Source organism: Anarhichas minor, unplaced genomic scaffold (assembly GCF_050575085.1).
Source record: "Anarhichas minor isolate MPS153535 unplaced genomic scaffold, ASM5057508v1 ptg000136l, whole genome shotgun sequence".
NCBI classification, from domain to species: domain Eukaryota; kingdom Metazoa; phylum Chordata; class Actinopteri; order Perciformes; family Anarhichadidae; genus Anarhichas; species Anarhichas minor.
Window position 1 is genome coordinate 1319965 of NW_027466582.1, and position 14519 is coordinate 1334483.

The 14519-nt window shown below is 43.1% G+C and overlaps 1 protein-coding gene across 1 annotated transcript in view; it reads right to left on the minus strand.

The window, feature by feature from the left end:
- Positions 1-13737, minus strand: part of galnt14 (UDP-N-acetyl-alpha-D-galactosamine:polypeptide N-acetylgalactosaminyltransferase 14 (GalNAc-T14)) — a 102568-nt gene extending 88831 nt beyond the window's left edge. The window contains exon 1 of the mRNA XM_076084156.1: positions 13568-13737. Coding sequence (XP_075940271.1) covers positions 13568-13737 — 170 coding nt within the window. The remainder of the gene's footprint in view (positions 1-13567) is intronic.
- Between the last annotated feature and the right edge of the window lie 782 nt (positions 13738-14519).

Genomic DNA, 14519 nt, shown 5'->3' on the forward strand with positions numbered 1-14519 from the left:
CTGAGGGGAGCATTAAGTCCGTTACATTTACAAATTTGTAATTTAGTTTAGATGATTTGGATAAAAAAAAAAAAAAATCAATTCAAAATGACATGATGTTATGATGATGTTAACTGCAGGAACATGGGAATTATGATTATCACTTTGTTTTTGAGAAGCAGTCATTGGAAAATGTTTGGAAGAGGGCTAAAAATACTTTGCAGGTGATTGGATGAGGCATCTGTCAATCAAACTCTTGGCGGAGTCCATTCGGGAGAAGAGCGGAAATGGAGAAAAGCCTTCAGTATCTTCCTTTGTTCTTTTATAAATGAAGGTATACTCTCCAGTTCTGATAGAACTGATGCTATTGCAGCATCAACGCTAACCTCTTCAGGAGGTTGAATACCATTGAGGTTCTGAACGCACACCTAAACCAGACCTGTAGCTCCTCACAGGAAGCTGAGGGGTCCCAATCACTGTGCTGGATTTCCACTAGATCTCGTGACAACGTGAGAATCCAGCTGCCGTGCAATGTGAGCGTTAGGAGGTAGAACCAGAAGAAAAAGAGTCAACAGGCTGCTGCAGCTGGAGAGCTGCTTCTCTATACATTTTATCTCAAACAAGTGATCTAGTTTGCCGAGGCTGATGCGCCTTAAACATCGAGGTGAACTGAAGTTCCATTGAGTTAAAAGCACTGCATGCTGATTGGTCGACTCTGTGATTAAACCAGGCGGCAACCTCTGGTTCTGAGGAGCGAAGCTAATGCGTTGTCTTATATGTCTTAACGTTGCATTCTCTCTACTGACCAGCAGGGGGCGACTCCTCTGGTTGTATAGAAGTCTATGAGAAAATGACTCTACTTCTCTCTTGATTTATTACCTCAGTAAACATTGTAAACATGAGTTTATGGTCTCAATCTCTAGTTTCAAGTCTTCTTCAATACAGCATGATGTTCATTTAGTAAATGATGGTCCATTTAGAGTCACACAGACCATAAAGCAGGGGATGCTTTGATTGACAGGTCGCTACCAGAGACGTATACGGCGTCTCTACGTCACTCCTCCAGCGTCCAAATAGTGAAATCGCCAAACTGGAGGCTTCAACACGTCAGTCCACAAACCAACGGGTGACGTCACAACGACGACTTCCACTTCTTATGTACAGTCCGTGGGTTAAACGCTGCATCATGATCTCAGTGGGTTGAAATGGGTCAAACTGGAGGCGGTCAGACAGACAGGGACAGACAGGGACAGTCTGAGCCAGCTCTCCTCTCCGCCTGCCAAACAGCCCCGACCTGCCAGCCTCTAACTGAAACTGAACAGCGTCTGAGTGGACGCCACTTGTCCTCTGAAAGCCCCTCTGATTGGAGTAACTGCTCGGTGCCTCAAGTATCAGTCTGCTGCTCCACTTGGCCCCCGATTCATTCCAGCCCTCACATTTTTCTCATCTTAAACCCCGGTACAAAGCCATTAATACAAAGTGATCACTGAGTGGCTCCTACATGTACTACATCCACAATGTGGAGACAGCAGCTCGGAGGAATACCCTCATGCCATCAGCATTGATAAGAAGTCTTCTCTGTAGCCCTCTACTCATCTCTCACTGTGATCTTAAAAGGTTTTTGTATTCAAGCGACTCAGACACATTCTCTTCTTCCTTTAACCTCTGAACTCTTCTTCTTCAGTTGCTTATAATGATGCACCGGCTCAACACCTTAACTTAAAAAGAAACAAAGTTACAAATCTACTGGAAGCTCAGGTGCGTTTGTTTTCGACATCCTTGCGTGGGTGTTAACTTGGGTTTGACAAAGTCTTCATGCCCGGGCGAGCCACTTAAAAGCCAGTCAGCTAAATGTAATGCGATGCGATGTTTCACTCGGCGAGAACATCTATATATTTCACCACGCTCGATTTGAGCTGCTGAACGGTCGACTTCCGACGTTAGCCGGCGCCATGATCCATCTGCATTCTCCGTGTTTCTCAGCTGTCACCATTGATCACTTCAAACAAGGAAAACACTCTCTGCACTTTCTCCTTCTGTGTGTGTGTGTGTGTGTGTGTGTGTGTGTGTGTGTGTGTGTGTGTGTGTGAGTGTTGGTTTTATTAAAGCACTCAAATGTTTCTATTCGTTTGTGCCGGTCCTCATGTACTTGTATCTGTTTGTAAGCACATGCACATTACATGTGCAGGTTTATGTGTTTGTGTGTGTGTCTATATGTGTGGTTTTGTGTGCATTATGTATATGAGTTTGTGTGTGTGTGTGTGTGTGTGTGTGTGTGTGCAAAGCTGGTTTGAAGTGGCGGCTTGGGGGCCAAATCCAAAAGGGTTGATTATATGATTTAAAATCTGAATTTTGTTTGGGTTCCTCATGTTTTTTGACATATTTGACCTGACACCCCCGATGTTGGATGCAAAAAATGTGCTCATATATAAAGATGGATTTTCATGTGAAACGTTATCCCGCAATACTCGCGTAATTTCTAGATATTGTTAGAGTGCAGCTGCCACGTGGTCGGCTGGACGATCCTCTATATGCTGGACCATCATGAGGACATCTCTCCTATTATGTATTCGATCTATTAATGCACAGACACAGAGCATCGGTTTGGTATTGTGCTCGCTGACAGCCGTGTCCCTTTGTTCCACAGCTTTGTAGGTCATCTGATAAAAACAAAGATGAAACGACGATAAGCGTTTTCATTTCCTGTGAGTTGAAAGGTGCTGGCAGTCTGCGATGTTGACTTCTTCTCTTTGAGAATCTGATTAGCTTGTTGTTTCGTACGTTCATTTTCCTCTTTGTTTAGCTCCGCGCTGGCGTGGCTCATCGGTTAATTATTCGTCTGATCTCGTTAATCAGCTCATTTAACTCTTTACTTATTCAATCTCTAACTCATTAATCACTTCATACCAGTGTTGCAGGTTCTTATACATCCGTTTAATCCGTCCATCAGCTTTTGCAGTTTTTTTGTCTGAGCTTCGTCATCTGAAAGTTAGAAGTGAACGCTGCTCAGAGAACAGAAGCCCAGCAGCTCCAACTGCAGTAAAACTCCTGTGTGTGTGTGTGTGTGTGTGTGTGCGTGCGTGCGTGTGTGCGTAGGTGGGTGTTTACTGCAGTGTTTTACTTGTAATTATCAAGCTCAGCAGGGGAGACTGGTGTGCATTTGTGTGCAGGTTTTGGATGCTGTGTGTGTGTGTGTGTGTGTGTGTGTGTGTGTGTGTGTGTATGTGTGTGTGTGTGTGTGAAGACGATGTTGGGGGGCTTCAGCATGAAGGTGCATCCAGCTGTTTGCAGGATGATCAACAGAAACCCTGCACTGCACAAATCCAGACGAGCACAACGTGTCTCTTTCATCTGAAGACACTTGATGGACACACTGAGATAATATATGCAGCACTTGTAATAATAACAATAATACTAATAAACGTCAAACAGTAACAAAGAGCTGTATGGAGAGCGCTGGAACACGTTTTGAGAATATACACAAGAATAGATTTTGGGGCACCAGACCATATTTGGTGATTTTAGATTTGGTATGTACATCAACCATGAACTTTACGGACGTTATATCAAATTCAATTAATCATTAAAAGTCTGGAGGCTCCAAAATGCCGGTTTCCTCCTTGCTAAAATAAATAAAGACATGGGCTTCTTCTGCAGAACAATGCGGGTAGTTTGAACCAGACAAGACATCTCGTACTTAACAAACTCTCATTGTCTTATACTTGAACTGAAGCACTGAACACTCCCTTAGTTACTTTCATATTTTTACAGATGCTAACACACACACACACACACACACACACACACACACACACACACACACCTGCAGGGATCAGGCAGTATTGACCGTTCCCTGGCTCCAGATCAATTTAAATATGGCCTGAAGGACAGAAGATGGAGGAGGAAGAGGAAGAACAAGATGAGGAAGAAAGGAAGGAGAGCAAAGGGAAGGAAAACAAGAGAGGGGATGGAGAGGGGAGGAGGGGTGAGACTGTCTGGACACGAAGAGGATCAGTGGCGCTCAATATATGACTAACACACACACACACACACACACACACACACACACACACGGAGCAGAAGTGGAAGTTACAGCGATCTTTCTTGTGACAGGATGGTTGACAGGCACTTACACCATCCAATCAATGAAGACAGATCAATATGTGACTGGGCCAATCGATGGCTGCCACAACCTGTGTGACACACTCACACACACACGCACACACACTCGTATGTACACTACCATTACACAGCCCTATTTGGAGCCATGTCACGGTAGTCGGTACATCAATTTCACATTAAAGTGTGAAATAAGTGCAGTGTGATAGTAATTATCATATTTCACAGCATGTAATTGAATTCATGTGTTTTTAATACTGCTGTGTGACATTGGTCTTTGGGCCATGAGGAAGCCATGTTGGAAAACAGCGAGGGCTTTCATTGACTGTGACATTCACAGGTCCTGCAGACTGACGAAAGGCTCGGCCCACTGTTCTTAATGAGGGGATGTTTTATTCTTATGTTATACCTCCATCACGGCAGAACAATCTTCTTTCAAATGTTTCCTCAATCTGCATCTAAATACGGTAGACATACAGGGAATCAAAGGTCTAAGAGCTGCAAAGATTCATTGACTAATAGATTGACTGTCAAATTAATAACCAATTATTTTGATAACCGATTAAGAAGAAATAAAAGTAAATATTCTCTGATTCCAGCTTCTTTAATGTGAATGTTTTCTGTATTCTCTGTGACAGTAAACTGATTATCTGATCTTTTAAAGGACCTCATATTGAGCTTTGGAAACATTTTACAGACCAAAGGACTAATTGATGAATCAAGAAAATAACAGGTAAATTAATTGACAATGAATATTGTCTTTTCATTCATCAATTTGGGGAATGTTTGGTTGAATAGTTGACACTGGGATAGGTTAGGGTTAGGCAACAAACTAATATGTATGTTTAGAAAAAAACATCATGGTTTGTGTTAAAATAATGTAGCAATGTAATGTAACAACTTAATGCAACAAGGTAACGATACAAGGTAACTAAACAATGGAACAGTGTAACCTAACAACATAACCTAACAAAGTAACCTAATGCAACAATGTAACATAACAACATAACACAACAACGTAACACAACAGCGTAACACAACAACGTAACACAACAGCGTAACACAACAGCGTAACACAACAACGTAACACAACAGCGTACCACAACAGGGTAACACAACAACGTAACACAACAGCGTAACACAACAACGTAACACAACAGGGTAACACAACAACGTAACACAACAGGGTAACACAACAACGTAACACAACAGCGTACCACAACAGGGTAACACAACAACGTAACACAACAGCGTAACACAACAACGTGTAACACAACAGCGTAACACAACAGGGTAACACAACAACTTAACACAACAGCGTAACACAACAACGTAACACAACAATGTAACACAACAGCGTAACACAACAGCGTAACACAACAATGTAACACAACAATGTAACACAACAACGTAACAATTGCAATTCATTGGGAGGGTCCAGACCCCTACACAATCTTTATTTATAGAGCAACTCATAGAGAAACTCTATGTGCTTTACATTCAAAAGAACATGAAGGAAGAAAGAGACAAACAAATACAAATACAATAGTAAAACATTTGGAAACCACTGCTCTACATACCAAATACAATCAACACTATCATCAGTATCTATCCTCTGTGTTGTTGTGTGATGAGATGTTGTACTTGAACTCACTGCTTTGTCTACTTCTACCGAGAGGAATAAGACACCACAATGGACCCAGCAGAGCAAAACACAACACCATCAGCTGTGTGTGTTAAAGTGATTCAGGCTGGACTGTTTCTTTAAGTTTCACTATCCATGCCTGAAATATACGAGGGATTAAAAACTCTTCCTTTAATCTGCCTCCTCCCCTTCCTCTGCATCTCGCCCGCACGACTGGAGTGGATTTAAGAGGTGAAATCAATGAGACGTCAGAGCTTCACTCGGATCCACCGTCTCCGTCTATTTCAAGGACCGCCTGTGTGTTTCATTCTCACGATGTCATTTCCTGTAATTCTCTGCACTTATCAACAAAGCGCATAATACAAAAAGAGGAGTAGGAATTAGGAGAAAACCACTTCATAAAAAAAAAAAATGCTCAAAAGCATTGAGGCGAAATAAGAGCCAAACAAATGTAATCAGGTATCAGAGCAGATACAGTTGTAACGCCGCCATTGTTTCCACATGCAGTTGTCTCAGAGGCAGAGCGGGACGGTTAGCCGAGGCGCTAGCTACCGTAAAGCCGCTTAGCGTCACTGTCACTCCGTGCTGTTGTAGAGCACCGGGGTGCTTCAGAGCTCAGGTTCCACATCAGCAGATTACCCACAATACACCAAGGGGATTTCCTCGCGTCACAGAGAGCTTTCTGCCCGGGTGTGTGCCGGTTTGTTTTTTTAATTCAGTGTAAACAGTGACAAGAGTCACAGAAACAACTTGGACCAGTAAGAACAGGCCCAAAGGTAGAGTCCCTTATGATCACTACAATGGTAAGATGTGACTCTGTTTGAGTCAAAATAAGCTTTCTGAGCATTCACATTAATGGATCTCATGTCATTGTCTCGAGAGGGAATTTCTACTCATACTAAATCATAAATCATACAAAACTATTGTCTTTTTATCACTTCGTCATTCAGTCTCACATCATGTTCATGTTTTTTGTGTTTGGCAGTTTGTTTCTCCAAACAAGGAAACAATCAGACCTGTTTTTATCAGTGAAGTATCAGCCAGACTGGTTTAAACAAGTAGATTTACATGTAATCCAGGCGTCTAAAAGACCATTTTTTAACCAAATTCCACCTCTAATCTCTAATCTAAACACAAAGACATAGAATAAAGTGCATTTCACCAAATGAGTGTTTACTTGGAGGAAGTTTTTGGAGGGCAAATGAGTTTTCTCAAATACTTTCTTTGCAGAACCGTAAGCCTCGGGGTGTGTTGTGTTTCCTCCATCTGCTTTTAAAACCAGACTCTGTGATCATTCATCACTGGAGCAGGTAATGGAATAAACGAGCATAACGAGGGGAAATAAAACTCACCCGGTGTCAGAGTTCAGAGGTTGTTGTGTTTTATCTTCAGGGTTCGTGATGTGAGAAGGATGACGAGCGTCTCAGCGTAGGAGGCACAGAGCTCATACAGGGATGAATGTTGAGCTGCATGTTGTGATTCATGGAAACATGACTAAGTGGTTGACTTAGTGTGAAAGACGCTGATGCGCCACACACACACACACACACACACACACACACACAAACACACGGACGAGGTCATCGACCGACAGCATGATCTAGTTGGTGATGAGCGTTCAAGGATCACTGGATCACAATGCAATGAAATAATCAGTAACCAACTCAGTGGGCTGACATGCCATGCCCCCCCCCCCCCCTGCGAGTACGTGAGTCTATGCACAGATCAGATATGACTTCATCACATCATTCATCAGCTCATTTACGCTACGCAGGAACAACAACACGCGTCACTCGCTCCCTGATCCCGATCGCTGCTCCACAAACTAGTACGACACTCTGGTGGTGAAACACTCTCGTGCACACTGGTGTTTTCCTGATAATCTGTGTAAACTGCAATCTACAAACAGTGAGTATTGAGCCAAACAGGTGTTGTGGAGCGATCCTTTAGCATCAGATTTGATCAGATATCGTAACACGTTTCCTCTCCGTCTTCCCTCCTGGTTGCCATATCAACCCATTGCAGTGCTGCAGGACTCCGTACTGTATCAGCTCATTGTCTTCACGCTTGGATCCGATCCCCGCGGTGGAGCGGCTGTTGGGCTTATAGACTGCCTGTCTGTCGGACAGCAGACGGAGGGAGGTTCCCCTGTTCACACAGATAATAGCAGAGCGCTGGAGTGGAGTGGTTTATACACACACACACACACACACACACTATCAAGCTCTGCATGTGGCAATTATCTCTCCTCTCAGCAGCTTGTCGCATCTCCCCCATCTCCTCTCCTCCTCCTCCTCCCCTTCTCTCCTCTCCCTAATCTCTACTTGACTTTTTCTTCCTCCTCCTCTTCCCCTTATCTCCCCATCTTTCCCCTAAGCCATCTATTGCGTCTCCTTCCTCTCCTCCTCTCTCCTCCTCCTCCTTCAAACTTGAGATCGGGGACAGAGCCCTCTTCCCATACACAACAACAACGACCTGAACCATCTGCCCAAAGAACAGCTCTCTCCACACCTCGCTGGTGCCCCTTCCCACCCAGAATGTGGTGACTCTGTAACAAACACATCGGAGCAGCACAGCTGATCGCCTCAGTGAACAGACGCTTTGAAGATTAATGTCAGAATCAGAAGAACACACGACTGCACAAAAAGGTTTCTGCAGAAACACTTTGGGTTGTTGGCTGCTGGAGCACAATCCTCTTTTCTATTGAACAAATAAACTATTATTTGACACCAACACCACAAACAGAAGATAGCGTAGCTCATGACACTTATTGTAAACACATTGAGTGAGTCAGTGGGTTCCCATTTAACTTGAAGTAGGATTTACATGATTAAAAAGCTCCACAATCCAGAGGAAGTAGAGATTGCACCTGCATCACAGTGCGTCCATGATCTGTCCTGATGTGTTGCATCCTGCAGGCTTTACGGGGACCAACGGTGCATCTTCAGGTCAAACGCCTGCGTCTCTAATCTTTAGGTTAGCGCTGTGCCGCTGGGACAAATATCAGACTCCTCTGTAGACCTGCTGTGCTTTCTCTGCAGGAGCTTTCCTGTGGAGCGCTGATCTACCAGCTTCTCTGCCGTCTGCATCTTCACATTTGGTTTTTCAGGGCTCGACAGTGACGGTCGCCAAGTTTTTGAGAAATTTGGCAACTAATTTTTGGCCTTTGGTTGCCATCAGCGGCATCATATGGACAGCAAGCAGTAAAAGGAGCACCCTAAAATGAATGATTTTATTTGTTGCATTAGTGATATTTAAATATTTCTGATACAGTCAGAACAGACACGAGACAACGCTGCAGGTGCGTTTGTTTTATAGACAACGGTGAAGCAAGAGAAGATGTTTGAGTCTAAGAACCAGATGAACCTGAACAAAAACCAAAAGGGACATTTGTGAAGTCTTTGGAGTTGAAGTATCCAACGTCTTTGAGCTGGAACATTGTACTCCAAAGCTTGTACAACAGACACATGACATGTAGATATTAATTACTCAAGATATAAGCTGATCAAAGATGGCAATGGCCTGAAAACCCTTTTATAGTTAGTGTCTTTCGTCGAGGTTTGAGTTTCTCCGATCCGTCGCTGCTGATTGGAGCTAAAAGGTTCTAATGTGTTTGTTCAAAACAAACTGGAAACATTTGTTTGTTTGTTTGTTTTGCAGATTTGTATCGAACTAAACTAGAGAATTAAAAAGCATTAACGAGATAATATTCTGATTCAGATTAAGAGCAAACACTTGACTGTGGAGAGATAAACGTTCTCCGAGCACCTCAGTTGATCCTTTTCACACCTTTTCCTCAGAAGCAACACTTTACAGCTGGGTGATAAAAGGCTACATATCTGTAATATATGTATATGTGTGTAAACATGTACATCTTAGGAGCAGCACTGGAGATCATTCGGTCAAAGAATTATAATAAATCATCTTCCTAAAAGGATAATAATGAGGCAGGAGAGGGTCATGAAGCTTCATTTTCCTGCTTTTGTGAAGTTAAATGATGTGTTGAACATCTTTAAAGAATAAAACAACGTGTGTTTACGTTACTGATGTGACTCCATGAATGAGAGGGAAAGCAGAGGGTCGTGTGTCTGAGCCGTCACTAAAACATATTCGTATTGCTTCTCATTTACTTGTATTTATACATTTATTGTATTATATTTTATAGTTATTATCTTTCCTTTAAGGAAAAGCATTTCACACCGTTGCGCTTAACCGGAGGGGCGATAAACATCTTCAATCAAATGTTTCGATTTACTTAAAGCTGCGATGTTCAGCTGCACAATGTCCACAGTCACATCTCGTGTTTCATAAAGTGCCGTGTCATGTGCGGAGCTGCGTATCGAACCGTGATATCTTTAATTGCTGTATAGAATGAATTTTTCGTGCGTTTTCCTAAAGTCCAGCAACACGTGTCAACATCCACTCGTTCCATGCAGACAGTCTTTTCAACATAAACGTCCGTCTTCAGAGGAAACTACGTGGTGAGGTTTAGGATTACGTGGATAACATACGAAAATAAGTTTGTGGGATATCTACGAATTAGGGAGCATTAATTTGCAAGTGTGTGTAATATTTCATGAGTTAAACGTTTGGTCCAGCATTTAAATAAATGATCTATTGAACAATGTGTTGGCTGATCCGAGATAAAGACAAACGCTCGACCACAACTCCTTCGTGTTCATTTCTAAATCTCAGTCCTTCAACGTTTGCTTTCCCACACTTTTCTTTTTTTGCGCTCTTTCTCGGTCACACCACCTTTCAATCTTCCACCAAACGTTTCCTGTTTGGGAGCAGAGCCAAAGTGTAGGAAGCGCCTCAGAGAGTCTGCCGTGGAAGAGAAGGTGTTTCTAAGAATACAAACAATAAAAACCTCAGTGGCTCCAGTCCCCCCCCCCCCCCCCCCATCCTACCAGAGTATGAGTTGCTATCATTTCCCCAGCCATGTGGATGTACAGCTACACGGTAACTGAGTTAACGGATAATCACATAACAGCAAACCCCCACCTGTCCCCACACACACACACACACACACGCCCTTCATCGCTGTCCTATACAAGATAAATGAGCACCATCAGCCCCCTACCTCCCTGCTAGCAGATTAATGTGTAAGCGTATCCCTGGTTTCCCGCCTCCTACACACACTTCTCACTTTCTCTGTCACACACACACACACACACACACACTTTTCAGCCGCCTTATGTCAGCTCGACAGCGAATTTCCCTCCTCCGGAAACACAGCAGATGATGCAGACGGTCGACACGACGCATTTAGTCAGCGTACACATGTGTGGTGTAGAAACACACACACACACAGTTTGACAAACACGCTGTCAGGAGCAGATTGAGACAGACATCATACATCCTATAATCTGCGGGACACATCTTGAAAACATCTCACACACACACACACACACACACACACACACACAGCGATGTACGTGCCAATTATGATAACAGATTTTAGCTTCCTACGTGAGTCGTGGAGCCGTACCCTGCTGTGCTCACCACTACCACCATCCACCGCCGCCGCCATCCAGGGCTTAGTCATGTTCAGTGTAGCTGCCAGAACAAACAGCCGCCCCAATCAATGCCCACATGCAGCTTCCTGTTAGGGGAGCTGGGTCCCCACGAGCTGCCTGCTCACCTCTAATAACACCGCCAACATCGGCTGAAGGCCGCGCTGTCACAGCTGGATTTCTTCTTCTTTTGTATTAATCAACCTTTTTCTGTACTTTTGCAGCTCCATAAAAAACGCTTTTAGATCACTACAGATGAAACCAATCAGTGCCAATGGCATCTCTAAACCAAAATATGGATATATTGGACAACAGAGTAAAATAATTGAATAGAAACGTAGTAAATAAACCTCCTTAAGGGATGAGGATGATGACTGTCCCGCCCCGTCTGCCCACTCGCTTCCTCCTGAACATCAATTTATTTAAAAGCTCTAAAAACAACAACTCAACTAAAACCGGAAACAGCTGCTTTCAGTAAAGGTTACACAAACAGGAGGAGGTCGTGCATTTGTTGGGGACTATTTTCAGCAGAGGTTTAATCCACATTTGGTGCTCTAGTGAGTATTTGGGGCAGCAGGATGCTGTTTGTGGGATTGAGTCAATAGAAACTCACATTTACGCACTCATTTAAAAAGGATTTTAGTCTCAGTACCTTCTGACTTCCTTTAACAGCTGGTCAATGTAGATTTTAAATCAAACAAAACAAGAGGAAGTAGTGCTTTTGTTGGGGACTATTTTCACCGGCGGATGAATCCACATTTGGCGTTCTAGTGAGTATTTGTGGCAGCAGGACGGTGTGTGTGGGACTGGGTCAGAATAAACTGCAGTGTGTGTGTGTTGTGTGTGTGTGTGTGTGTGTGTGTGCGTGTGTGTGTTCATGGTGATGAAGGAACTACAGTGAAGCTCATTCATGTGTTTTAATGGAGCTCTATGGCTCAGAGCAAGAAGACGTATCAGGCTTTAATACACACACAATACTTGGTGGTCGATTGGTTTTGTTGACAATAAAGATAATAAAAAAAAACTTCACTAAAGTCAATCAAACCTGGACGGAGAGAAATCTCCGTCCAATATCTCAGTTGACACAATTTATAATTCCACTCAGCAGCCGAAAGTTTAAAGATTTAAAATACGTCAGGGCTGAAAATATATATATATATATATATATATATATATATATATATATATATTTTAATCAGTTTAGACATGAACTAAATAAAGTTAAGAGCAGATAAGAGACTAAAAAAGAATCACTTTGTAAGCATAAATCTATTAAATCATTAATCGCAACTAGACAGTAATACTCTGATGTGATCCAGTGAGAGACATAACTGTACCATCAATACGATATGAATATGAAAGATTAAAGTACTGAAGTGCCTTGATTGCTGAGAGCATGAGGGAAACAGTAGTTCAGGAGGAAGCGAGTGTGTTTGTGTGTTTGTGTGTTTGTGTGTGAGATCCCGGCTACACTGGAAGACTTCTCCACAAGTGCCTGGAAGTTGTTTCTTTATCTGCTGAAACGTGTTAGGAGGCGGCTGCTGTCAAAGCGACGTGCTGCTTATCTTCCCGCCGAGCGTCTTTCCAACAGAGGACGGCGGATTTCTATTTTACTGTTTAATTTAATTTCTTAGCGGACAGACGGATTGTAATTGATTTTTTTCCTCTCTTTGAAAACGTGTTAATCTAAATGTGTTTCAGCCCAGACGGGAGATGAATAGATTGACCGTCTGTGTGTGTGTGTGTGTGTGTGTGTGTGTGTGTTCATACCTGTAGCACTGCAGTGTCATGTGTGTGTTCTGATGTGTTTGTTTGTGCCTGCAGGATTGGTTCGGGTTTGTATGTGTACAGATAAGCTTTATTTCCATGCTGTACACCCTCGACTGATTCATCACATCGTAGAGAGTGTGTGTGTGATAACCGTATTCCTCCAGAGCTCGGGTTGAACGCATCACATTACATTACAGTCATTTAGCAGACGCTTTTATCCAAAGCGACTTACAATTCAGAGTCTATCACATTTCTACACCGTAGGCACAACTACGGGAGCAATTTTGGGGTTAAGTGTCTTGCTCAAGGACACATCGACATGCGACTAGCGGAGCCGGAGTTCGAACCGCCGACCCTCTGATTGAAAGACGGCCCTGCTATCCACTTAGCCATAATCGCCCCCCGAACGCGGCACACTGCTGTGTTTCTCGGGTTGTACGGACAAATGGCGCCACACAGGATTCGTGTTTTCTGACACATTTGTGTCCTTGTGTGTGTGTGTGTGTGTGCGTGTGCGTGTGTGCGTGTGTGTGTGTACCTGTAGTGTCGCGTGTCTCTCAGGGCCCGGTTGCTGGGGATGCGTTCGCTCTCCCTCTGGTTGAAGGCGTACAGGGTGTACGGATCGTCGCCGGGCTTCCAGCGCCGAGCGCTCAGGTAACCCCGCTCGTCAAAACCCTCCAACATGTCCTCCCACTCTGCATCCGACATCTGTCAGTCAAACACAAAGAAAGTCAGACAATTAGTACGACAATTAATGACAATTTTTAGTCTGGGAAAAGATTTTAAAAAAAGAATTGTTTGCTTGTTTGTCCAACCAGCAGTTGCAAATCTGCACATCCAGGCTACTGCACCTCATCCTCTGACAGTAATACACTTTATTTATAGCACTTTTCAAAACAAAGTGCTTCACATGGTTGAACAAAACATTTCAAGACTGCAATCAAATTAAAATGGAAATACAATACCCAAAAGGAATATAAAGAATAGAAAGCAATAACATTAAACAGACAAAACGTTGGAAATGAAATGGTGCGCTCGTGTTTTGATCGAAGGGCACAGATGCATCCATGCATTCTTTGCAGCTGCTGGGTACCACTTATCTGCACAATAAAACAATATTTTCTCATCTTTTTTGTCAAACCAGATCTCACAGGAAGGTGTATAAATAGCACAAATGTCAATAATACGCATTTCATGTGTCATTTAACGCCACATTGTTTTAGTAAAACAGTTGCGGTTATGTTTAGGCAACAAAACCACCGAATTAGGTTTAAGTAAAACATCCCGGTTAGGCTTCAAATAATGACTTCAACCAAGTATAATACATACGGACACAAACGTCACTAACGCAACTTAATAAAACACTTCGGGACACTGGTGTCCTGGTTTGTTGGACACATCCAGTGTACACAGTCGCTCTCATATCGTACACTACGTCACAAAGTTATACCGACTGGTCTCATCCAGCAATCGTAGCTATACTTACATCA